Consider the following 25,966-nt stretch of genomic DNA (forward strand, 5'->3'; position numbering starts at 1 on the left):
CCAACAACACTCCAGGAAGCCTGCAGCAACTTGAAAAAGCTTCTGACGTTCTGGGAGGAACTAGGATGGCTGGAGTGAGGGTGAATCTATGTAAGAGGGTAACTACACGCACAAAGGCCCAATTAGGAGGCTAAGTGCGGAAAAAGCCCAGACAACCTAACCTAACCTAACCGGGACCGACTCTTTGCGTGCCCTCCGAAGCACGGAGACGGCCTATTCAAATACCACAATGCGTCACCCATCTATAGAATGACCACGCCAATGGTTGCGTAACTCACAGATCGTTTACCGACCGGTGAACGCAACTGGCTATGAGCGCTTCCAGTATTTCTAATCAAACAAAACTTCAAAAAGTCACTGATGTGTTGCCTCGGGTTAAACCTGCATATAAGTTGGTAGTTTTCACTCAAGTGGCGTGACTACTCAAACAACTCGGTTATCACGGCTCCTTGACATATTGCTATTATTATAATAATACTCGAATTGCTTCGGTGACGCCAACTGGTTTACTAACTATTATAATATGCTAATCATGTTAACCTCAAGCCAAATTAAAATAAATATTTTTTGACAACTCACACACGGTCATCTGATTCCAAACTAAGCAAAGCTTGTACTATGGTAACCAGACAACTGATAAACATTTATTTATTTATTTGTTTTAGGAAAGCTTACATACTTCTAAATACATACTTTTATAGATAAATTAATATCCAAGCTCAGAACAAATACTCGTGCTCATCACACAAATATTTGTCCCGGGTGGGATTCGAACCCGCCACACGCGGCGCTACGGTTATTGCGTCGAGGTGACCACCCGTCGAGGCGACCGGTTCTTGTAGGCAACCAAAACTCTGGCAATTACTTGGCACAAAGAATAGGTTTTGCGACAAGGCACTGTTGTATATTGAGAATAGACCATAAGAATCTGTCACACCAAATTTAAATTTTCTACGCTCAGTAGTTTCGGCTGTGCGTTGTCCATCAGTCAGTCAGTTAGAGAGTCAGTCACTCAGTAACGGAAGAGATTTATATAGTGTATATTGATTATGTAATCTTTATTAAATACTATACAAAAAAATTACTTTTAAAGATAATATCTAAATGAACAATATTCTAAAAAAAAACATTATTTTTATTCAAATTATGACGTCAGAGCCTTACATTTTTTTTCTCCAAAAAAAAAAATTGAGAATTGGTCATTGTTCTTTACGACCACTATTATTATTCTTTGTCAATTGAGGCCGCAAAAACTGGACTCGAAGTAGCTCCGAAATTATTATGCCTATATAATATATGCCTAAGGTAATTATAGATTATTTTAAGATGTCGCCGTAGCCTCGCTTCAAAAATATTATACATTAAAGCATACGGACAAAAGTACTTTTAACTGATTTTTCTACTCAATAGTACTTTTGTCTGGTTCAAAGTTTTGACTGCAACATATACATAATAATATAAAGATTAGTAATTATCAAAATAAATTCGTCTCAAAGCTATAAAGCGAAATCCAAAATAGAATATTTTAATTTTAACGCGAACTCGTATTCTATATTGAAATGTCAATCAGTCTGCGACCAGGGTCAATTAATGTAACCTGCGCCGAAACGTCGCCGAAAATGATAAACCAGCCTATTTTTTGGCAAAAACCATTTAGTAATTCATTTAATAGACAGAAAGTTTATTGACAACAGACTGACAGAGGTTTAGAATTTTCTTCATAAATGTGACGTAATGACTTTACAATGTAATCAGCTTATAAAACATGGAATTATCTGATAATTATCGTTGAAAATAATGATCATGATATCAAACCCGGACAAGCACAGTCACTCTCGGGCTTGAATAGTTGCTTCACTGGCAAGCAATCATCTACAAAGCTTGATGTCGAGCTGTCGAACTAGAATAATAAATTATGAGCCTGTATCAATGTCCCACTGCTGGGCAAAGGCCTCCGCCCCCTTGTTTTCCCTGTAAACTATCTTAGAAAGTTTAATTCCATTCTGGATTGAAGGTGTCAAGCTCATCTCTCCATCTTTTACGGGGTCTACCTCGCCGCCGTTTCCCAGTTTGCGGGGTGCACTTAGTCGTTATTTTCGCTCATGAGTCATCCGGCATTCGACCGTGGCTCGCCCAGTTCCACTTCAGCTTAGCCGTCGAACTACGTCTGCTACTTGAGTATAATATGTTAAATCGTAGTTTTAAATTGCAAACTAGCGCGTGATTAAACACTGGTTTGAATTGAAACTAATAGGAATGCTTGATGTAGGTTATTTTTAATTTAAACCAGTGTTTGATCACGAGCTAGTTTGAAATTTAAAACTACGATTTGACATTTAGTTCGAACCAATTTAATTTTTTTTTTCGAGACGATACTGACGGAAGCAAGCCTGCTGACCTGTTAACCATGAATGTAAGTTAATAAACAAATGAATACTGCAAGTCAAAACACACTTAATTTTAATCTATAAAGAACAGTATTACTTATGTGTAGACACAAATATATAGAAAATAATAAATCGGAAGTACTATTGTACTAGCTTATCTAATATACAGAGTGTAGAAATTCATACTCATTTACTTCACGCCTGTTATAGACAAAGGTAAGGAGACTATGACAAGATGTATGGATGTGAATGAGGCAAGGGAAGTTTGTGATGATTGAAGCAAGTGGCGTTCTTTGGTTACTGCCCTATTTGAAAGTCATGTTGTGTATGTATAAATAAATAATAAATATCGTGGGATTCCAAACTCAGCAGAGCTTGTACTATGGTAACCAAATAACTGATCAACATACTAATTTACTTCTAAATACATACTTATAAAGACAATTTACAACTAGGCTCAGAACAAAGACTCGTGCTCATCACACAAATATAATATGTCCCGGGTGTGATTCGAACCCCCATACACAGCGCTACGGTTATTGTGGGGAGGCAAACTCGTTAACCACTGCGCCAAACGTGCAGTTGAATGGTGAATGACATAGAAATAAAAACACATCCTGTCATGGCTTAACCTTTCTTCCAAACTATGTTCGAGTCGGCTTCCAGTCTCACCGGATGCAGCTGAATACCAGTATTTTACATGGAGCGACTGCCAATCTGACCTCCATAACCCACTTCCTGGGTTATAGCACGATAGCCTTCGGTAAGACTAGTTGTCAGACTTTCAAGCTTCTGACTACTGTTAACAACTGTCAAAGAACTTCGTAATTGACAGCTGGGACCCACAATTTAACGTGTCTTCCGAAACACGAAGGAATTCTATATTTATGAGACGGTCACCCATCCACAGGTCAACCTCAGCGAGCGTGGTTGAACCTCAAAGATCGATCGGCTGTTGTTATCTAAGGCACGACCAGCCAAAAAAACACATCCTATATGAAACAAATATAATAGACATAGGAAACAATTGGTTTCCATTCTTTTTCTTCAAGCCCTCAGTTTTCTCATTACACCATCTTAGGCTGGTCGTTTACCGTAATCCACTTGTACAACAATAGGTGATATTTTGTAAACAAATTGCTTGGAACTAGCTAACAGTCAACAATTACGTAACATTTGCCTAAGATGCATAGAAGACAGTGCAGATTCGTTCTCCGGATTGTGATTACCGTTTTTGTAAGTAGTTTTATTCATTTAAATAATATTCGGGCGGTAGTGTATTGGACAGCTAACCACGAATTTGTTTCTCAGAGCGGACAAAGTGCTATTAGTCTTTTTAACTTCTAGCTTCTTAGTTCGTGTGAATACATTTCCCGAGGTAAAGAGTATCTTATGTATGTTGACCTAGGTTATAAATGACTAGCTGACCCGCGCAACATCGCTTGCGTCACAAAAGAGAGAATGGGTCAGAATTTTCCACGTTTTTGTAACACTTTTTACTGTTACTCTGCTCCTATTGGTCATAGCATGATGATATATAGCCTATAGCCGTCCTCGATAAATGAGTTATCTAACACTGAAATTATTTTTCAAATCGGATAAGTAGTTCCTGAGATTAGCGCGTTCAAACAAACAAACTTTTCAGTTTTATAATATTACTAGCGGACCCGACAGACGTGGTCCTGTCTACACGTCTTTAATTTGTAAAAATTAATTTAAAAAACATTGTCCAGCGGACAAAATTGTGAATCTAAACCATTCTCAGATCCCCTTGAACACACACAAAAAATTTCATCAAAATCGGTCCAGTCGTTTATGAGAAGTTCAGTGACATACAAACTTACAGAAGAATTATATATATATAAAGATAGTATATAGTATAGATAAGTATATTCAGATACAGTCAGAAGCTTTAAAGTGAGCTAGTGCTAAGAATGTGTCACTGAGCAGTGGCAACAGATTACAATGACCCAATAACCGTCTTCCCCATGTAAAAGTAAAACCTAGTAGACTAATCGGAAATAACCAAACGTCTGTACCAGCATAAATAAATAATAAATACATGCTAATGTAAGTCAATGTGCGAATGCTTGGCACTCACCGATACTTTTCACTTGGAGTCACGTGCAATGAATCACAATTATATTTCTCTTATTATATATTCAGGAGTTATACTCAACATTAATACGTATAGACGTGTGAGTTATTTAGGGAAGTGTTCCGAATACGCTTCCTGTAAAGTATGAAGTGATATTGTACTCAATAAAGTGAAATTAATAAAGAAAGTTGAAGAACCATATTGATGGAATTGATGTCGTTTAAATGCAGAAATATAAAGAATAGGTGGACGAACAAAATCTAGGCTTAATACTAAAAATATAATTTATAGAACTGAGTATTTCAATGATTGATGTTGAATGTTTGTTTCAGGTTTTTAAAAGCACTCACAGTTATGAAGCCAATATTCCAAGTAAAGGAAAAGTCGACGTGTTTAATCTCTTAATAGGTCTTTACAAGTTGAACCCTTTAAGAGCCTCAAAAGTATATAAGTCTTTCTACCAAAATATGCTCACAGGTAGCGATAAAATTGTACCCACAATAAACTTTGATAATATCGAAGCAAACGAAACCGTAGCTGATGATATTTCGAAGAAAGTGAACGATATTGAACGTATAATACATTTGAATCATGAAGAGGTTCCGTATCACCAATTTATGGAGCCCGAGTATGATGTAGAAAATATAGATTCAGAAATATTTAATATAATTGATATGGTGCCCCATGGGAAAAAGATTGTGAATGTTGATAAATCGGCCGAGACATCAGCCAGCGTCCCTATTGAAAATACAGAAAAAACTGATAGGGAAAACTACAGTGGCACATCTTTTGATGCAAACGATATTGAAGCGAATAGAACTGTCACAAAACTAATACCTATCAATAATACTTCTATTGAAGAACACTTAAGACATACAAAGATAAGAAAAGGTCATCGAAAGCAAGAAGGAAAGCGATCTTATACAAAGAACACTACCCCAGTGATACGAGATAATGAGATGCAAGTAGCATCAACAGAGAATAACAATTCAGCGGTTGCCGACGTGATAGTACTGTGAATAAGGGATAAATAAACAACTCTCGATCGAATGTGAAACTTACTTTATACAGCGTTTTATGTACAACAAATAAATAAATAAATAATTAAATAATTTAGTCAGAGGTCCGTAGTTTTAAAGCTAGTTTTTTCATTGGTTTATATTTGTGCGGAGTAGGCCATTTCGTGGGCGTCGTCGAAGCTCCTCTGGTAGGGTCCGTGGGCGTCCCAGGCTGGGGCGTGGTGGTCTACGTGATGCTCAACGTGGTGTTGAGGGTAGTGGATGACTTCGTAGTTCACAACCTTGGGCTTGGTGAACTTGAAGATGACCATGGCACCTGAGGAACAGAATGAAATTGAATATAGTTCATATAATGCGTAATATATTGTATGTATTTTGTTATATAAGTGGTTGTATGTTAATTATTCTTAAGTAAAAGTACGAATGGGGTCGTGGTTTTACTATACGGAAGGAGTTCAAGTACATTAAAATGTGAGGCGATGTTTGGTATTTTTATTCGATTTATCTTTATCTCTTCCTTATCGATTAGTTGCGTATCATTTATAGTATACTTTTTATATCTACTAGTTAAACGTCATTTATTATAGTCAACTCATTAGAACAGAGAAATTGTGATCGCAAACGTAGTGATACGATTTTCTTTGACAGATATTCGCAATAATAGTAAATAAAGAATGATCGTACCAGACAGGACAAGAGAGATGAGACCAAGGGTCAGGGCCTTCCATGTCTTGAGGGCGATGAGGGCAAGAGCCAAGGGGACCAGCACTGAAGCCTTGAACTTCAGACCAAGGAGGAAGGGCAGCAGAACCTTCTTGATGAAACCGTGCTCTGAAAATCAAAAAAATATTATTAGACATATGAAATAGTCAGATAACGATCGTGAATAAGTAGGTCTACGAACTGCTCTTGATCCTCAAAGGCTTGGGGAGCTTGATCTTCTTCTTCCTGCCTTCGAACACCTGGCCGTCCTCTTCACCATCCAGAGGCATCTCCAACTCAGAAGGTAGGTCAGTCAACAGAGACCTGGGCACGTATTCCGAAGCAGCACTGTTCGAGATTTCCTCAGGAACTTTCACTTTAAGTGTATGAGTCTGGAGGAAACGGTCTACTTGATCAACCATTTGATAAGCGGGGTCTTTGGCCATCCTAGGGTCAACTTCCATATCATCTTCCAAGGTCGCAGTCTTGACAATGGAGAGGTCTTCCGTAATCTTGATTTCATCATCGTTGGACACTTGAGAAATCCACTGCAGGGTCCTCGGTTTCACACATTCCACCGAATATTGGCTCAAACATTCGTTATAAATGTTCTTTACTAATTTCGATGCGGTATAAGAGTTAGCACTGGCGAGAGCCACGAGCGATAGAAGCACTATTAGTTTAGCCATGTTGCACTTTGTCACTGTACTTTTTTTTATTTGTTTAATTGACGGCAGACGACTTACTGCCGTCAGGTAACTGTTCACAATGTATGCCAGGATAGTCCTGGGCTTGGTTTATATACGAGCATTAATACGTGACGTGGGGTCCGAATGTGTGTTGTACTATGTTCGGCGTCGCCTGCGTTTTACGCATGTGTTACATTTTATTCACGTATGTGTGCGTGAGTGGACAGTGTATTGGAAAACTATCACTTTGTTGCTTAAGCGTCGTTCCCTTGGACTTCAAATTCGCGAAGGGAAATCGATAGTAGAAAATTAGTTGCTTATGTCATGGTGTTGTGTTCCAATCAGCTGTTGGTTACGACTTATAAAAAGGCATGAACTTAACACTTATGTCGAATTTGTAAATGATATTATGCGTAATATGACATTGTTGTAGAATTTATCAATTACTTGTTTAGTACTCTCCCACATTCAATATTCATAATCAAAATCAAATCATTTATTCATGTAGGTAAAGTTTTGACACCTATGATAGTCGTTATTCTAATGTGTTGCAATAGTTTTTCGTCATAAAAGTTTTCTACAGGGTTCCGATTTTCTTTTTAGATTTTCTCATACAAAACTTTACTGATCTTCTATACAATCAAACATTTTTACTATTATCAATCATAATAACCAAAAAGACATTTTTTTATAGAGAAAATCAATTATAATGTTGGCACAGACTCACCAATATTCGTAGAAACGTCTTCTTCTGAACAAAAGCCTTACACAATAGGCTTGTTAGTGAAGTGCTAAAGGCTCTATTGAAAAGCACTTGAACGAGACGTTGAAAATAGCAATACGCATATAAATTGCTTATTACGGTCTCTTCTGCAGCGGTCAATGGCTAGGTTAGATTTATGTTTACATTTCAACTATATTGAAAGGAAGACTGAAAAGGCAGGCTATCGAAAGGTTGTGTATTTGAAGGTTATACTTTGCCAAAGTATTCAATATGAGCCTGTCATAAAAAAACAACATTAATTTATAATTCATAATATACACTTATATAATAGCGGCCTGAATACAAACGAATAATAATAATTGGATTTAATTTACTGCTTAAAAAAACTAAAACTACTCTTTTTGCTTGTTATGAAGTCGGTTGTATTGTAACTATACAAATTATGTTAAAATGTTATCTTTCCTATTATATATTATATTTGTTATATTTGCCTCTAAACTTTTTACAGGCAACATGCTTAAAACTTTAAAGTAAATCATAAAAATATCCCCGTTTTTCCTATTGGGTACGGAACCCTAAAAACAAGAACAGGTAAACAGAAAAGTATTTGGTGATTTTTGATAGACAGGCAATTTTAAGCGTTTTCACTCAATATTTAATTAAATGCCAGAAGCACTGCAGTCATTGTTGGTAGAATAAGGAAAGTGTTCATAAAGTAACTACGAATTACAACATTATCATGTTTCCTTTCAGAATCCAAGTCGATATTTACATAATTAAATGAATTTAAAGTTGAGACTGTGAACTGAAAAGCTTCATTGTTGAAAAAGTCAATATCGAAATAACTATCTTAGGCACTTTTCAGAACCTTTCAGGCATATAAAACTTGAGATTTGAGTTGTAACGTTTTGTGGGGTAAGCTACCGTCGGTACGGTTATTCCATAGATGGGTGTCCGCTTAATGGTATTTGAACTAAGTATTTCCGTACTCCGGAGGGCACGTTAAAAGTCAGTCCCGGTTGTTGTCAATTAAGATAACGGTCGAGCCACTGCAGTCTTTGCCAACTCTTTCCCCACTGGTGCAGTGTAAATATTTCCTTTAATAAGTTTATAAACTTATATTCAAGTTTTTACCTATTGTTGCAATAGTAAACAAACGTAAAAAATAATAATGTATTAAAGCTCATTTAGATTCTAGGAGCAACTATGAAAATGATTTACGTAAAGCGTATTAGGCTGTTTTGAATACTCACTGTCGCAGTTTAGGTTATAAATGAGTTACGAAATTTTGCACGAGGGGACTACACAGATGGATAAAATATTTAGATGTGTTTAAAGTCTAAGATAAATTGGTTTCTTCTGGCTAACTAGGCTTTTTAATTTAGTTATTTGTTAATGCATCTTTGAGCAGTAGTCAGAGGATTAACTTAACTCGAATTATTATTACTAAAAACTCTCCATCAGAAACTTGACATAAATATGTAAGTAGATGCACCTTGTTGATGACATTGCTGTTATTAAATATTTATAAACTCATTTTCATAAAGATCAACTTGTATAGATAGCTCCGTTGTCATTATTTTTTATATTTTTAAGCCTTTTTTTATTTTATAAATACAAGTCTGTCCGTCCCTCTTCAGTCTTCATTCAAAATGGTTATGAAGTATTTTGAGAAAAAATATATTTCTTTAAACTTTGGGACTTGAGATCAAATATACATAGATTAGACACTTTTATAAACATTGAAATCTGAAGGAATTGAAATGGAGGCTGAAAAATTAAACAATAAAATCAGCCAAAAAACAAACAAAAGTCCAAAACCCAAATGCCTGAACCTCCAAAAGAAAGTGAAGACTTAGATGAACTGATACCGTTCACATTCCTTACGTAACGAGCATTTCATTCGATCTTCATTCCGGTCAGGCGGAGTGAAAGATGTCGGTGCAAACGGATGCTAGGCACGTGAGCCGACGGACAATGTGGCCGATGTTGACCAGACATGAGAATATGGACAGCTGTTAGCCTGATACATATTTGGACTCGGCTGGGCGATTTTTAAGTGAAGATATTGTAGTACTACTATTATAGTCCTATAACTTAGTAGTGAGACTTGTATGCAAGGTTTGCATTGATGGCCTATAGAGCTAAGTTGAGGTTGTAGTACAACTATAGACAAACAACTTAGTAAAGAGCAAGGTTCGCAATAGTGGCCTGCACAGTAAATTTATTTTAAAACTACGCAGAATATAATCATGACAAATCCAAAAAAGCTTAGGCTAAGTTGTAACTAAGTTATATGAATATAACTTCAGACAAAATTTCTCGCGCTAAAGTTTTTCTGTGTTATAAAGTATACAGGTTGTAAAATATCTGCATGCATGCCTTATTTCATCCCAATTCGATTGTTTTGCGTTAAATAGTTACTTATATCTAACATGAATCCCTGCAAACTTTTGCGTTTATAATATTAGTAGACTAGAATGTTATGGTACTGCCTGTATAAGTTTATTATATTATGCAGATAATAGCTAATAAACAACGTGACTCAGCTCAAAAGTTTCATAATAGTGTAAGTTCAAAAGCTGGTCCTAATTGGCCTAGATTATTGATTTTCTCCCATAAAAAGATAGAGCAGAATATATACCTACCCAGCTGTATCCATTTTTTTTTAATATCCTTTCTAATAAAAAAATAACCCATTGTTAGAAGACCTTATTAACTAATTAAAGGAGTAGAAAAGCGTCTTAGCGTGATAATAACTTTTAAACTCTCGCATTGCGTGTTTTTTTTGTTGCCGTATCTATACTTCTATACTAATATTATAAAGCTGAAGAGTTTGTTTGCTTGTTTGTTTGAACCCGCTAATTTCAGGAACTACGGGTCCGATTTGAGAAATTATTTCAATGTTAGATAGCCCATTTATCAAGGAAGGCTTTGGGCTATCATCACGCTACGACCAATAGGAGCAGAGTACGAGTAAAAAATGTAAAAAAGCGGGAAAAATTTTAACGCATTCTCTCTTATGTGACGCAAGCGAAGGTGCGCGGGTCAGCTAGTTCTATTAGGTACGTCTTAGCGTGATTTTATAACATTATCAAGTATTCTTTGAATTAACTTTAATCATTCGTAAATCGAAGGTAATTGACGGAAAAAGCCGGAAAGACACGAAGGTTAGAGACGTTCACTGACTTAACTCGCTCTCCATCTATAAATAAAACAGAGGTGGTATCTATGTTTGTAGGTACCTGATCGTCATTCAGAGACAACGCTCATTTATCAAGATTTAATGGAATTCGAAACTAACATCCATTAGTTAAAGTTAGTTTTACGACATAAAGCTAATTGCTGGATAGGCTATTTGACCGATAAAGTGACAACAAATGTATGAAAATATTTGTCAGTTTTTCATTTGATAAGCTAAGTAATATTTAGCACCTTGTTTCAATATGGTTGCCTAGCAGTCAGAAAAGTACGACTTAAAATATTTTCTGATCTATTTTATTTAATACTGTGTTATTGGCGGAATAAGACATAGGTTGCTGAGTGTCCCCGTGCTTTGGAGGGCACGTTTGAAGTCGGTCCTGCTTGTTATCAATTATGATAACAATCTTTTACCCCTGGTTTCTGAAGTACATATGAGTTTTTAAATGCTGTTGAATACATAAACTACTGCTAAATTTTAATGTACCTTAGAAACCGGGAGTAAGCTAGATTGACCACTGACAGGACACGGTAAACAGAAAATCTTCAGTTTCATTACCTATGCCTTAGCAACAAGCAAAAAATAAAACATTTCTCTGCCAAAATAGGTCTTCATATAAATCAATCGTAATGCTCGATATGTATGCAGACGCGTGAAGAGTTGTCAATGAAAGTGTGGACTGTGGGTCAGTACTTCCGTATGTAGGGCTCCAGGTAACTGGCGTGTGACCTTGTAGGTACGTTGAGGTATGAACATTAACTGTACCTGTAGTAGAGTAAGATTGTTCTGTAAAGATGGCTTGTAGATTTATAACTTTAAAACTACAACCTACTATACTATACTATACTATTTTTATACTTTTTCTATAACTTAATGTGTAGTGTATACTGTTAATGTACGACGGTAATAAATAAATAAATATACTTTTTTTTTCTTAGCCTGTTTGAGTGTCCCACTGCTAGGCAAAGGCCTCCCCCCTTCTCTTCCAAATCCCCCTATCGGCAACAAGAACATTATAATCTGACAGATCTGAAATCTGTCAGATCATAATCTGTGACACGAAATCTGACTGCCTCTGTGGCGCAGTGGTTAAAACCGCTATTCTGTTGGGAGGACGCTGGTCTCGATTCCCACACGGGAATCGAGACCAGCGTCCTCCCAACAGAATTCGCAATTTTGTGCGATCCACAAATAGTTGTTTCGGGTCTGGTTGTACTTTGTGTCCGTTGTTTGTATGTTTGTAAATGTCCCCGCAACACAAAAACAATGAGTAGGTAGTATAAACAATTTTAAAATAAAGAGGTAAACAAAGCAAAGCTAGTACATTCAAGTGAAGTTTAAACCCATAACCTGATGTACTAAAACTAACAAACAAAATCAGAAAACGTTAACCAACCAATCTATAATGTAACCTTTACAAAGCTCCTTAACCCAAGACGCCACACCTATAACCGTTTAGAAATTAAAATAGAAAATGAAGTGCAAACATGGTATCGTTTAATTGATAAGTCGCTACGTCAAACTGTCCCTCAGTTAATATGCAGGGAGCGAAGCAAGCGAAATCGGCCTGAATAACTTGCGCCGAACTTAATCAATGGAGGATTTTAATATGATTATATTGTTACGGTGACACAAAATGGCGTCACTTTCATAAAAATTAGGAATAGGTTAACATAATTAAAAAAATATGAGCCTAGAACTTGGTTTAACTTGAACATAACATAGATAAATAAACAAGTATACAAAAAGTTATTATTGCATGTTTGGCGCGGTGGTTAACGTGGTCGTCTCGCCGTAGCGGGTTCGAATCCTACCCGAGACAATTTGTGTGATGAGCAACGAGAATCTGTTCTGGGTCTGGTTGTAAGTTTATCAATAACAGTATTTATTTAGAAGCATATAAGTAAGTATGTTTTTCAGTTATTTGATTACCATGATACATTCTGATACAAGTTTGGAATCAAAATTAAATGACCGTGTGTGATTCTAATGATATTTATTTATGATATTGAATTTAAATTACTTATACACCTAGTTAGAGATAAACGTTATAAAAAAGTACCTAAGTATTTCATCATAGTAATCATAAACCGAGAAAAAAATATTATTTTCGAAAAAGAGTTTCACACTAATTTTACATCAACGCCATCTGTTGCGCTAGCTTAGAACTAAAACCCCTTTCGTGGTCTACGAAACTTTCTTCACTTAATTCAGTTACCCCATTAGTATATATCAATGTAAAATAAAATTATTTATGACAAATTGTTTTGGGTAGGTGTTACCTTTTGTTAGAACCCTATAATATCCTTGTTTGATTGTGTAAATTCAAGTTTCAGAACGAAATTCCAGTCTCGTGTCTATGGCCAAATATGTCTGCTGACAGACACTGTCAATCTCTGACGCACGTCACTGTACCTACTTTTTATCGAAATAAATCTCGTGAAAACAGCGAATAATCCTCGTATTTCTATCTTCATGGCGAGCTTGCTGAGACTATGATACATTTATAACACAAAGCATTCCTTTAGACTTATTTCTGTGTTAGTGGACTTTGTTTAACCAGTTTCTAATGATGGCAAATAATCGTATTCCTTCTGGGCCTAATACGCCTGGAAGTCAGCAGACTCCTACACAGCAAGGTATCAAGATATTTATACAGAGGGACTATTCAGAAGGCACTGCAGTGAAGTTCCAGACACGGTTCCCGCCCGAATTGGAAGATCGGGTGAGTGAAAGTCATTTGTTTATCTAGTTTCGAAAATGTTGGCTTTATGGGCGCGTTCCTTGCGCATACTCAGGGTGATGTGCTTTGAAATTCGTGTCAAAGTGTCTATAGTTCATAAAAAGAATTTTAACTTTACGTAAATGAACCTAAAATGTTATTTATTTATACTTTTGTATTGATTTATGGTGATGTCCTTAACTGACCTGGATTTTGTCACTTAATCTTTGTGATTATCTTCCCAAAGTCAATGCAAATACATGTTGCATGGCAGCATTTGAAGGAATGATCACTTATCATGAAGAAAGGAATATCAAAAGTATCAAATTTGTTGTATTTAGACAGGTACAGGGCCTAAACAACTGTTAATTTTACTACTCTCTTGAAGCAACTAGGTAGCTCTTTCATTAAGTCCTTTAGAGGTAATTCTAAATCTCAACTGTACAGACATAATATAGCATGAGACTTCAATTTATGAGAAAGCTTATTAAAAATGTGTAAGAAACCCAAGTTTTAACTTTCATATGAATTAAGTAGATATAGGAAAAGATGATCTTTGAAGTTAAAGTGCTCATAATCACTTTACTTTCTTATTGGATAGTTTAATTTCATCGGCGTAAACACTGTCCGTATTTACCATGCTATGCTTAACAGTTAGTTGTGTAGCTTGAAACTTTTAATAGCTGAATTATCCTAACTTTAGGCATGCTGTACTTGTCACTTAGATGTGTATCATAAAACAGAATAAATTATGAGTATCACTCTAATCTTATACACTTGACTATAAGAGCATGATTCATGGCCTTTGGATAAGTGTCAAATAAAGTCAAAATGCCAACTAATAAGCTCCTTGATAAATATTTAGTAGTGGCGAAACTGCCCATTGATTTAAACTAATTTAATAAAATTATGTTGCATGACATCACAGGGTTTGAGTCATTTTGTGGTCGAGATAGGCCTTGCATATACTTGTTAGGAAAACAAAGAAACATTATGTCCATTCCCCAAGTTTCAGACAAGTCACATCATCATTGGTACACTACATTCTTTATTATAAAGAAATAAGGCAGCATAGTTTTTCATTAGGTCATAGTCCAGTTGTCATTTCCATATAATAATATGTATACCTTACTAGCCTTTGCCGATAACTGTTTTTGTGTGTCTCTCATACTTTTTCAATGACAAATCCATGGCCAAAAGATAGTATTTCTATAGCTTATGACATATTCTAGTACTTTTGCTACAACAGTGACATGTTTAATCGAAATCCATTCAGCAATCATGGTGTGGTCGAGTTATAAACATCCATACTAACGTTTAAACTTTTATATTATTAATATCAATGTAGATTACATTTACTGTTGATTAGCAATAAGTAAGGTAAAATGTGATACAATAGATGTTTCATCAGGTTATCAGATACTTCTCTCCAGTGAGACTTATCACTATCAGACCAAACAAAAAAATATACCAAACAAAGAATTGGCAATGCAATTAACATACACAACAATCGTTAGTTGTAAAAGAGTCAATAGTAAAAAACATTCTATATTTACAGTAAGTCATTACAAACTTGTTGATTCATATCAGTAGTTCATTATCAAATTGACTGCTCAATCATTCTAATACATTTGAGATCTGATGATAATGTCTATCAATATGTACAATGTTATATACTATGAATAAAATGCTTCAGTTAACTTTGTATGCAATTAGGCTTAATTTTTTATTTGTTTATAAATTTGTTGTATCTAAAGGTGCTTGCAGAGGTGTATAAAATACACCCCTGTTTAGCCATTTATAAAGTCAGGCCAATATTATAACGGGTGAGGTTGATTCCCAGTTCCCATTCTTGTCATGTATGTAAATGAACATAAACATACATAATTATAACCCCTGTTATACCCAAAGTTGTAGGCAGAAGTCTATGAAATACTCCCGCGTTTTGCCACAATGTGAGTGCCCTATACCGGGGATGTTAGCAAACTTCGGACTACTATTAAGAATGATGTAACCTAAGTGAAGTTTTAAAATATCAATACCACTCTATCCGACCCGGGAATCTAACTCGAGACCTAGTGGTCAGCAGTCGGGTACACTACCGACCGCACCACAGAAGCAGTGCCAATAGTCAAATATCATTAATAGTAAACCCGCCTTTACCTTTGCACAAATCGCCTTTAACTTTACTTACATATTTGCCGCCGATATATTCTAGCTACAGCCAATAAAGTACCTATAGAAGTAGCTGTTTCGTAAAACTTGCGCTAACACTTGAATTATTAAGCAGTGAAGCGATTAATATGTTTACCAAACGTTCTATGAAATAATAATCGATTATTTCTACGCGGAAGATATACATAGAAGTATAATTTATATACTGTTTGTTATTACTAACTTAGGTAATAAATGGATATATGGCTACTTTTTGCTATTTAAGCTTAGTGACTTTTTGCTAATATAATATATGGTCATTATTTATTAACTTAAACTAATTACAGTCTCCTTTATTTTAAGCGTACCAGCTTTTAAATGACTACGAATCAGAGGTCTGGCTTAGTGATGAAATTTGCTGTTATCTGATTATTTACTGGCAATTTCTTTATGAACAAAAGGATGACTTTTCGACCCAACCAAAAGCGTTAAATCCTCTGCGTTTTGTCATTACCACTTTAACTTCTCTGCAGAGGCAGTTCCCGCTCAGTTTTCACTCGCAGCGGCTTGCTGCTATATTCAGACACATAAAGTTATTTTGCGCGTATTTTCTTTACCTACATATTATATTTAAACTATACTTAAACATAATTTAGAACAACTTTTCTTTATTTTCTTATTACAGATAGACAGACAAACATTCGAGTACACGATGGAGCGGCTGAACGAGCACTTCGAGATGGCCGAAACGGCAGACTGCAGCACATACTGTGAGGGGTGCCTCGCGTGTCTCACTGCCTATTTCATTTATATATGTACTGAGACGCATTATGAGAAGGTAATTATTTATAAAGCTTTTTATATTTCTGTGTAATTAAAAAAAGTCAACTCCTGCACTAAGAATTTCTCTTGTTGCGGGTACGTTTAAAGACATACAATCAACAAACATAAAGTACAACCAGACCCGAAACAACCATTTGTAGATCGTACAAATATTTGTTCCGTCTGAACCCACGACCTTCCAACCCACTGGTACGTGGCGACCACCTTAACCATGGCGCCACTAAGGCCGATTTTTTCCAATTTTGTTACAGTGATAGGCTAGTGGTATAAGCTCTGAAATTCAAAATCTAGATACTCATAATGAAATTTAATAAATAATTATCAGATGCTTGGCGAAGAAACACACATACATGCAACAGTAATTTAATCTTGCAAGCCTAATTTATTTTTGTCAGTTCTTGAAGGAATACTTGGTTCCCAACACAAACTTGGCCAGCATAAGACTGCTGCGGTAGACCCCAACCTAGCTCTCTCTCGCAATATGGGGAGCTGTGATGTCAACATTGCAATAGACTAATTTGTTGAATGGTCTTAGTGGTGATATAATATTAAGATATTTATAGTAATCGTCTTTTCCTTGAGTACGATAAGTAAAATGAGTCATGCTACCACACTTGCACTCAATGCACCAATAATATGAACTAATTATGACATAATCTAATACAAAGTAGGACAAGGAAAATGTATTGAAAAATATTATTGAAATTCTCTTCCTTCTATAATCCAACCACTTAATAAAGAGCCTTGTAGACAAGGTTTACTTAGGAGTTCTTTATCACAGTTCTTGTTGACCACCACTTGGCTAAAGTGGTGGACTCAAGGCGTCCTCTCTCTCACTACGGGAAGAGACCCTTGCCCTACAGTGGGATAGTAATGGGTTAAACTTATATACCTATTATTGTATAATAATCTCCCACACTGATCTAATCTATATCTTTCACATTAGCCGCGTACAGACTGACGGAGCAGCTTCGCGAGTCAATATCTCGGTCCCGCTCATTTCGATCTGAAAGAAAAGAGACCTAAATATTGCTTCGCGAGGCGGCTCGGTCAGTCAGTACCTACGCGGCTAATGTGTTGCAATGTGTGCGTTAAAAACAACTCACTTGTTCCAACGATGGAGCACTAAACCGTGATTCTTGAAAATGTCTTACCCAGCACTAGTCGCGGTCGGAGGCTGACTGCTGACTGACTGGTCAAAATTATTTATTTAATATGCACTAATTTTCTTTTCTCTCTTCCACAGCACCTACGAAAAGTATCAAAATTCATAGCGACGCAAAACGAGCGTGTTTACAACCCACGTGGTATTCATATAACCGACCCTATTCTCCGCGGCCTCAGGGTCATCGAGATCACAGTCATCGACGTCCCCAACTGCCAGAGTCCCACTGGCAACAGCACCACGCAGATGAGACATACATGACCACCACATGAAAACAGGGAGTTCTTTATGTAACATACGAGGTTTTGGTTATTGTAGGAATTTGGTGCTTCGGTGTGAGTGAATAAGGTGTGAAATTGATTGACGTTTTGTTTGATATAGGTTGTTGTGGTTCGCGGTGGTTTTGTGTAAGGGTGTAGTTAAGAGCAAATATATGGATATATTATGTGGTTTTTGACATTTAATTTGTAGAGGAAAGCTTAGTAATTAATTGTCAATATAACAATGGTAGTCCACTGGTAGGTAGATATTTTATTGATGAAAATAAAATTGTAGTGTATACATATTTTTGCTCGTGACTATATGATTGTTCTTGGGTTATTTTGCCTTTATTTGATGTTTATTGCTATTTATATTGATACTAACATCTTGTGAAATACATTGATAGTGAGTAAAAAGATATTTATAGCAATTATCAAATATTGGCGGAGATTTATTTAAATGGTAATTTTATCAATACTTTGTTTTAGACTTGCCATTTAAAAATACCCAAAAATATCTTACACGCGTAAATAAATATGTATATAGTTAAAATCAAATGTTATCTTAGATATTTCCATCGTGAATCACAAAATCTGTAAAAAAATATATTTATTTTAATTTATTTCATTTGTTAATTCAATACAATATCAATAAATAACAAAGTATATAGTTTATTTCATAGAAATCAGAAATATAATATCAATTATATCTCTCTCTTTCTAAATTTACCTAAAAAGACAAGGATAGCATAATCAAATAAATAATTGAAGTAGTTTTTCGAAGTATTAAGTACATTGTCTTTATAATAGATAAAAAATAATAATATCTAAGTCTTCCCTTAGAATCCTGATAAAAGTGAATATCTTGAAAATATTTCCTTGTGAGCAAAAATAATAATTCTGGGCTTATTAAAGACCTATAAATAACTTAGCATCCTACAGTTTTCCAAATAGCAAAGAATCCCTGTGTTTTATACCTTGAAAACTTTCAAAATATATTTTCGAAAAGAATAACTGAAATATGTACATAAACACTGTAAATAAAGTGAACACTCGCGTAAAGCGACATCTAGTAGCAATATCAGAAACTAAAATTATGTTTTTAGATATACTTCAAACTTTATTTTTTTTATTAATGAGCTTTATATAGACATACAATCTTATTCAAACACGTCCCTTAAACAGACACATAGCTAAAAAGACACCTGAACCATCCCCCAACAAATAAAATTTTAGGGGGTGTCATTTGATAGCCGGTAAAGCCTTTAACCATTCATAGATGGGTAACCGGATAGTGGTACATTTTGAAAAAAGCGTCTCCGTGCTTTTGAGGACACATAGAGAGTCGGGCGCGGTTGTTATCAATTAAGATAACAGTCGTAAAGCCATGACAAAAGTCTTGGAGCGGCTTGAACAACCTTGACAATAGGTTGACCACTAACCATACGATAATGATCAAGCTCTGCTTAGTTTGGGGCGAGATGACGATGTTAACCCAAAATTTAATTGTATGTCTATCTTAAGCCAAAATGTTTTTGTATAAATGTGTATACGAGTGTGAAAAGCGCCAAATTCCTAGGTTAAAATAATCAAAACATCGATATATAAAGTTTCATATAGACTGTCGTTCTTCTTATATTTCCAAACAGTAATTTTGTAATATAATTAATTAATGTACCACTGTGTGGGTTTGTACTTGAACGTAATGTTTTATACCTGAGAATGTATAGTTTAACTTGGGAAATAGTGTTGATAATGTTGTGGAAACTATTATTTGTCTCTAGCCTGTGTGATGGAAATTGTGCTCTAAACAGTGACTTAGTTATGTGACTACAAGTGAAGTTAACACACAGAAGTCGCCGACATAATATATGTCGCCAACATCAAGTCGTCGCAGCATGCAAGCATGATTCTACAAACCGCTGACCCGCTGACATATGTCGCCGTCATGATTCTTATGAATGAAAGAGCTGTCTCTACGTGCGTCGAAAAATTGCGTCTTTGGTGTGTAGACTTCTTACCCCCGGTTTCTAAGGTACATTTAGCGGTAAATTATCTATTCGATAGCGTTTAAACTCATATGTAAAAACGCTATTGAATGGATAAACTACCGCTAAATGTACCTCGGAAACCGGGCACTCAGCGAATATTCGATCCTGTCATTACGTAGTTGCTTATTTACTTAATTACCATTGTAATGTCGGTAATATAGTAACTAATACCTAACTGGCGTCACAGCCAATACGGTGTACAAAAATCACAACATAATAGAAAACAATATATCAACATTATTTATCAAACCACCTTCCTTCAATATTTCAAATAAGTACATAAATTTTAAAATCAATTCATCGCCAATTTCTGATATAATTTTGCTACTAAGCGCAATATGTGTACTGCACAGATCAGTGGAATGTCACATACTACTCTGTATGTAGCCTTCTAAGGCCTATAAAGTAACATGCAAAGTAAAATATAGGCGCCCAAAAGGCTAGATTGTATCATACTGTACCATATATAGCCGGCAAAAGGCTATATTGCATCATGCAATGTATATGCGTCATTTCAAATGTGTCTGGCGCGGATTATGCATTGCATGATAGATTATAGCCTTTGATCGGCTATTGATAGTTTTGTATAATACGATATTGTGCTATATTTCGTTGATCATCCTCTATCAGATTTTGGCGATAGACGAAAGTAACTGATTATAGTACTTGACTGATTTATTTATGTTTCATTTTTGTCATGACAGAACTCCTTTTGCCAAATTGTTCTTCCAAAAGTGGAGTATGTATAGCGAGTACTCGGTGGTTAAAAGTTAGATTAGTAAAATGTACTAGCATGGGTCGCAAGTTTGGTTTCCAGTTTAGAAAAAATGTGGGTAGATGCAGATAGAAACGATATTTTTTTCAAAATATATAACCTGTTACTGTCCCACTGCTGGGTAAAATATTCCATACAGTGCAGAAAATATGTTAGATTTTCAAGAAAAATCCTTTAGTTGATCAAATTTACCCTAATTTTTAAAGTAATTGTATAAAATATCCATGCTAGTACATTTTTAGTCTTGGTTCATGCGATACTTTAAACAATAATAACAATTAATTACGTAATAGACTACATAGCCATTCCAATTTGTATTAAGACTTATAGAATATTGTAAATAATCTTGCCCATTATACCTTTAGTTTAAAACATACATTACCCTCCTTTCTATCGCGCAGTCAAGTAAAGGTCATTTGGGTCTTATTCTGGTAACCCCTACGCGTTAACTAATAAAGATTAACCAAGTAAAAAACTAATAAAGATAAAACAAAATTACTTTTATCAAAAAACACGAAATAATTTGATTACTAGATGGCAGTATGCTAAGCTTGGACATCTGTATTAAGACTGGGCAATAAGTTTCCAAACTATGACCTTTTCAACCCTTAACTGACCTTAATAAGGTCAATTTTGAGCTGAAATTGACCCCTAAAATTCATACTTTACCTATCATTGCATAAATCGCATGGACTAAGACAAATAAATGTGATTCATTCGGCTACTGAAGGCATATTGTGAATAAATCATACATTTTATAGGTAGCTTCCTAGCCTAAGTAGCCCCAAAAAACATAATATATCATAATTGTTTAGTTATAATTAGTACTAATTTAGACTTATTAGGTTTACCCTAATTTGTGATACTGATTACCCTTTTAGGGTAAAATGTATTTTGTTTGTTTTATAAAGCTTTTTGTTGAGTAACATTGTAATAACTTCAAGTTAATATTTGAATCATTTTACATGACTCTGTAGCTATGACTTGAAAAATCTATGTTTTCTTATGGTATAGGTAAAGAGTTAAGATATGTTACTCAACAATGTGTAAGCTTTGAAAAGTATTAAATCGAGCAATATACAATATATTATGTGACATTATTCAAGTCTACTTTTCTCTAATGGTTACTAAACACTATTACGAAAAAACTGAACAGATCTTAAACGCGTTTAAGACTCGTTCAGTGGTTGAGTAATTAATTCAATGGATTGATTCAGTTTTCGTCAGAATACTTCGATAGTATTCGAAGATGGAATATTCAATTATTATATATTCAAATTAAAAGATGAGCAGTGAGCCTCTCACAATGAAAGTAGATAAAACGTTCTTTTCTTACTAAAATATTGCTCTATTTAATACTATAAACAAACATCGTGACTAAAAGTTTATTGTGTACATATATTATGTATATACAGCTCTAAAGAGCGGTTTTAAATTAGAAGTTTTCCTACAGTGTCTTCGCGTTGCATTGTCTCTTACTAATGTGTGAAATATATCGGACCTCTCACTCGCACGACCTTAATATGGCCTTTGATCTAGTGGTTGATAGATAAACTATGCGAACGCTAGGCCTAAGGCTCTATTAAAAGGTCACATATTTTTTGTGTAGAAAAAAATCGTGGTTGTACATTTTGCCCGCTAGATAGCATCGTTGTCGTATTTTCAAAATTGTACAGTTCTGCCTATCCTTTTTAAAAATATTGTCGTGATGTTGTAGGAATATAAAATTATTATTTTATTGGGTGTAATTTTTATGAGAAAATTTGTAGTTAATTTATTGATATCTACTTAAATGTAACTTTAAAATGTTTTTTACGTGTATCACTGTATAGTTTGGCATTTATTTCATTACGCTAGTAACATTATTTTTGTAATAGAGTTATTGATTGTAAATGTTGCCACGGTAGAAATGTTAAGTTATTTCAATGTAGCAACATTTGTGTATACTATTGGCTGGCTGAAGAAAGCCTTTCACTTAACGAGTTTTCTGACATCAGGAAACTTTACTGAAGAAATAATTTTGACGATTTTCACAAGTTTTCCATACATTATAATTATGTGAAATCGTATTATTAATTTAATTATTTCTTGAAAAATATGTTGGACAATGACAAATCTACCCTTAATATTTCTTTTTTAAATTATGAATGTAGTAAAATGTTGCCACCGTAACTATTTTTGTACATAGTAACATTTTAATTATTGGCTGATTGAAATAAGTACTGCTTTTCATTAAAAGTCGTATTACTTTATTTAAATAATTATTTTAGCTTTTAAATTACGTTTAATAATTTATAACGAACTTTTAACATAGACTGTATGTTTCTTTATCACAATTATTAGTTTTAGTAATAAGGAAGCATTTTTTCATTTTTGTATGAAAAGTTGTTTGTGTGATGTTTGGTACATCTATGGGACTTATTTACGCGTTTAGTGTTAGAAATAGTAGCGAGTGATATTCTTCGAATTCTTTAGTTCTCTGACTACCCTTTTGTGACAAAGGCGTGATAATATCTATACAAACTATTGATAAAGTCGTAACTAATTTTTTAGTATTATTTTTAGAGCACTCGTACGTACGTTTTAAACCTGCATCTATAGTGTTCCAAATTATATGAAGTTAAATACATACTTAAGTTGTATGTAAATCTATTCAAAAGAAATATCCCATTGCTGGACAATGATCTCCCGGAATGTGAAAAAGACTAAGCTTCGTCCACCACATTGCCCATTGCGGTTGGGGACTTTACAAAGTCCTATAGATGTACACAAAAGTATAAAGAATTTATAGATAGTATATAAATATCAATTGTTATCACATCTTTGCGTATAACTAGGTATATGTATAAAATGCACAGATTAAAAAATGATATTAGATTTAATGTTGCAAACAAAAAAATACTAAATTTTAAAATCCATACTAACTAATGTTTAGTTTAAGTTATAGATTGTATTATAAAATTTACTATGACTATTAAATAATTGGATTTATGTATGTGAATATTTCTTTTTTATAATAAAATTATTATAAAAATATTGTTTATTAATTTGAATTCTGTTAAAAGTTCCGGTTATGCAACATGTCGTCACCAAGGGTTATTCCTTGCCGTTGATGAAAAAATGCCGTGAGTTTCTTGCCGTTTCTTCTCACGAGCAATAACTTTTCCGAAACGGTGGTAGATAAAATTACTATGACGATTTCAATACTTTGGAAAATCGTCTTTTAAGTTCCACACCTTTTCTTCCAGTCTGAACTTTATTTTGTAATGCTACATCATGCTGTATATTAAACTAAACTAAACTTTCATGTTTCTCATCCAATATGTCCTTGATTGAATAATATAAGCCTTCTAAAATATAAGCAAATATGAAAAACAAAACGTCCAGTAATGACAGTAGCCGTAAAGAGAAACTATTGTGTTTACGACGCCGTGACCCGGGATATTCGCGTCGTAAACGTTACGGTTTATGACACCTAATTACATCGGTTATTACAGAACATAGAGGTATACATACAACAAATAATAGGTGAGGGATGAAAGACATGGAAAAGTTTATTCTGGCACATAATGTATGTGATGATCATGATTAATTTTGTTTTAATTCTCCGCGCTCTCCGTATAAATTATAGCAAACAGCGTTGCCGGATTCAGGCTTTATTGTTTACCTATAACCTGCAGTTTGAAATACGACATTATATAACCAAATCCCCGTCGTGGTTCGCAATCATTTGAAAAACTACAAAACTAAGGTCTTTTTGTGTCTTTTACATAGGTATTTGAAGATAAAGAGATGAACAAGGTGAGTTTTAGTGCTTGATTCATTATTTCCTTCAAAAATAACTACGTGATGGATATCGTACCAAATCGTGTTGTCATATAATTAGTTTAGGAATGCAATTATTCACTGTCCGCCGGGCTCGGTAATCGGTTCTAAAGATTTTAACCTTTTTTCCCCCCAAAGATCCCTACTGATTTTTGAGTGGAAAAAGTCAAAAATCAAAGTACTTATGTACTTTCAAACTTGATCAAAATCAAAAAACATAACAAATCCATCTTTATCTCGAACAAATTTCTTACTACGGCAATCAAACTATTGCACTCTCTACCATATCGACTCTAAAAACTAACACTCATTGAACGAATCCCCAACACCGCCATCTGAACGCAACAACTGGAACTAATGCTTTAATCAGACGCATTACCATAATTTCAGCGATATATATTCTTCGCGAAGGGTGCGCAGTTCTGAATTTCGGTTATTCGTCATTTATTACATTTCAGATTTCATTTTCCTTCATCCGACTGTATTTGGTTTGGGGAGATTGTATTTTTTTGTACATGTTATACTTGTATCTACGTATATTTTCTTTAGTAATCGTTATAAATATCATTTCTGTTTTATGAAAGATTGTTGAAAGATTGGTCACAAAATCAAAATTGTTAAGTTGATATACGGATGTCAAAAGCTGCGACTGTGGTCTGGGCGGTAGTGTATAAGCATGAGGGTTAAGCACGAGGTCTTGGATTTGATTGCCCGCAAGGGGATATTGGACTTCTTTATATTAAAAAATTAACAGTAGCCCGGAGTTTCTTGCCAAACTGTATACACGTATGTGCCCGGTATATGGCCTTTAGCTCGACCCCTACTATTTAAGACTAAAAATTTATATGGCGACGTGATTGAATTTCATACACTGCCTATACCTTCAGATAATTATAATAGCCGAGTTTTTAGTAATAACTTACTATCTTATAGGTACTACTATCTTTCTGTTTTTAACCTTTAAAGAAAGTCGTTTACATTAGAGTTCAAATATATTTAGCACAAAACCATTGTTTCAATGACTAATAACTTGCAAGATTCCTAGAATCGTGTGGGAGTACACACCTCTGCCTGACCCCAGAGTTGAAGCGTAATGTCTCATGGAACGGAAGGTTGACGTCACGAGGTAGTAACGTTACGTTAAAATTTATGACGCGTATGACGTCAGCATCCGTCAATGTGGACATTAAATAATCGAATAAATGGCAATATGGTAGCTTTTAACGTGGCTTTTTTAATTAACCTTTGGACTAAATATCGCTATACTAATATAGTGCAGAAAGGTACGTAAAACCATACCCTATTCCCGGAATAAATAACAGACACCAACAAAAACATCACTGATCATTA

General features: G+C 34.7%; 2 protein-coding genes across 2 annotated transcripts; one reads left to right on the top strand and one right to left on the bottom strand.

Moving 5' to 3' along the window:
• Positions 1-5,530: 5,530 nt before the first annotated feature.
• Osi18 (DUF1676 domain-containing protein Osi18) lies at positions 5,531-6,972 on the bottom strand. Its single transcript, XM_076130701.1, has 3 exons — positions 6,409-6,972; positions 6,189-6,335; positions 5,531-5,820 (listed from the first exon to the last, which is right to left on the bottom strand). Exons 1-3 carry the CDS (start codon positions 6,893-6,895, stop codon positions 5,642-5,644), a joined length of 813 nt encoding a protein of 270 aa, XP_075986816.1. The 5' UTR covers positions 6,896-6,972; the 3' UTR covers positions 5,531-5,641.
• A 6,242-nt stretch (positions 6,973-13,214) lies between these two features.
• On the top strand, positions 13,215-23,825 carry LOC142983546 (golgin subfamily A member 7). The gene is made up of 3 exons (XM_076130476.1): positions 13,215-13,546; positions 16,383-16,535; positions 17,787-23,825. The coding sequence occupies exons 1-3, from the start codon at positions 13,391-13,393 to the stop codon at positions 17,964-17,966; spliced, it is 489 nt and encodes a 162-aa protein (XP_075986591.1). The 5' UTR covers positions 13,215-13,390; the 3' UTR covers positions 17,967-23,825.
• The last annotated feature ends 2,141 nt before the right edge of the window (positions 23,826-25,966 follow it).

This window comes from Anticarsia gemmatalis, chromosome 24, assembly GCF_050436995.1.
Source record: "Anticarsia gemmatalis isolate Benzon Research Colony breed Stoneville strain chromosome 24, ilAntGemm2 primary, whole genome shotgun sequence".
NCBI lineage: Eukaryota > Metazoa > Arthropoda > Insecta > Lepidoptera > Erebidae > Anticarsia > Anticarsia gemmatalis.